Consider the following 843-nt stretch of genomic DNA (forward strand, 5'->3'; position numbering starts at 1 on the left):
TCTCTTTACCGGGGCTGGCAGGTGGTGTGGTGGTTAAGGGCGTTGGACTCCCACTGGTCACTGTGATTCACAGTCCCAGACCTGGTGGCTTTTTTTCTCACTTTCCCTTTCTCTCCCTCTCTCGCTCACTCACTCTGTCCCTCTCTGGTCAAATATTAATCAATAATTTAAGTAAATCTCTTTTTAAAAAATTTGTTTTTCCATAATAAAAAGTTAAATGGGCCTAGCTCCTTGAACTCGGCGGAACTATGTGGTGCCTATACTATGTTTCCACCCGGTCACTAAATATCAGCACCCGCCTCGCCAAGCTCTTCAGCTCACTGGCAGAAGTAAAAGACGTCAGAGAAGAGCGCCTTCCCTTCGAGGCGTGGGAAGATGCCGTAAAAAGACAGAACGCGCAGGCGTGGTTTCTGTTTCACTTGCCCCGCTTCCGCACCATCTGCCGCTTGCGCAGTCGGTTCCTTGTGACGGATGGCCTGGCCGAGTTAGGGCGCTACGCACTTCGCAGTTCTTACAGAGCCGCGCGCCGCCGGGTCATTTCAACGAGGGCTGGTGGCCCTTCGGCCTGGCGGCGCGGATCCGCCCTGGTTCTCGGACCAGGTCTGTAAACAGCAACAATGTCGATCTTCACCCCCACCAACCAGATCCGCCTAACCAATGTGGCTGTTGTACGGATGAAGCGAGGCGGCAAGCGCTTCGAAATCGCCTGCTACAAAAACAAGGTCGTCGGCTGGCGGAGTGGCGTGTGAGTGACTCTATATTGGGCTCTGGCCCAAGCTGGCGGTCTCCTAGATGCTCTACCTTTGGTCTAGTTGAGTGAATAGGCCAAGCTGGGGTCTTGTT

General features: G+C 53.6%; 1 protein-coding gene across 1 annotated transcript in view; it reads left to right on the plus strand.

Moving 5' to 3' along the window:
* Positions 1-396: 396 nt before the first annotated feature.
* The window catches only part of SBDS (SBDS ribosome maturation factor), a 6,722-nt gene continuing 6,275 nt past the window's right edge, over positions 397-843 (plus strand). The window contains exon 1 of the mRNA XM_006155015.3: positions 397-745. Coding sequence (XP_006155077.1) covers positions 618-745 — 128 coding nt within the window. The 5' untranslated portion in view covers positions 397-617. The remainder of the gene's footprint in view (positions 746-843) is intronic.

Source organism: Tupaia chinensis, unplaced genomic scaffold (genome assembly GCF_000334495.1).
Source record: "Tupaia chinensis unplaced genomic scaffold, TupChi_1.0 Scaffold000429_1, whole genome shotgun sequence".
NCBI classification, from domain to species: domain Eukaryota; kingdom Metazoa; phylum Chordata; class Mammalia; order Scandentia; family Tupaiidae; genus Tupaia; species Tupaia belangeri.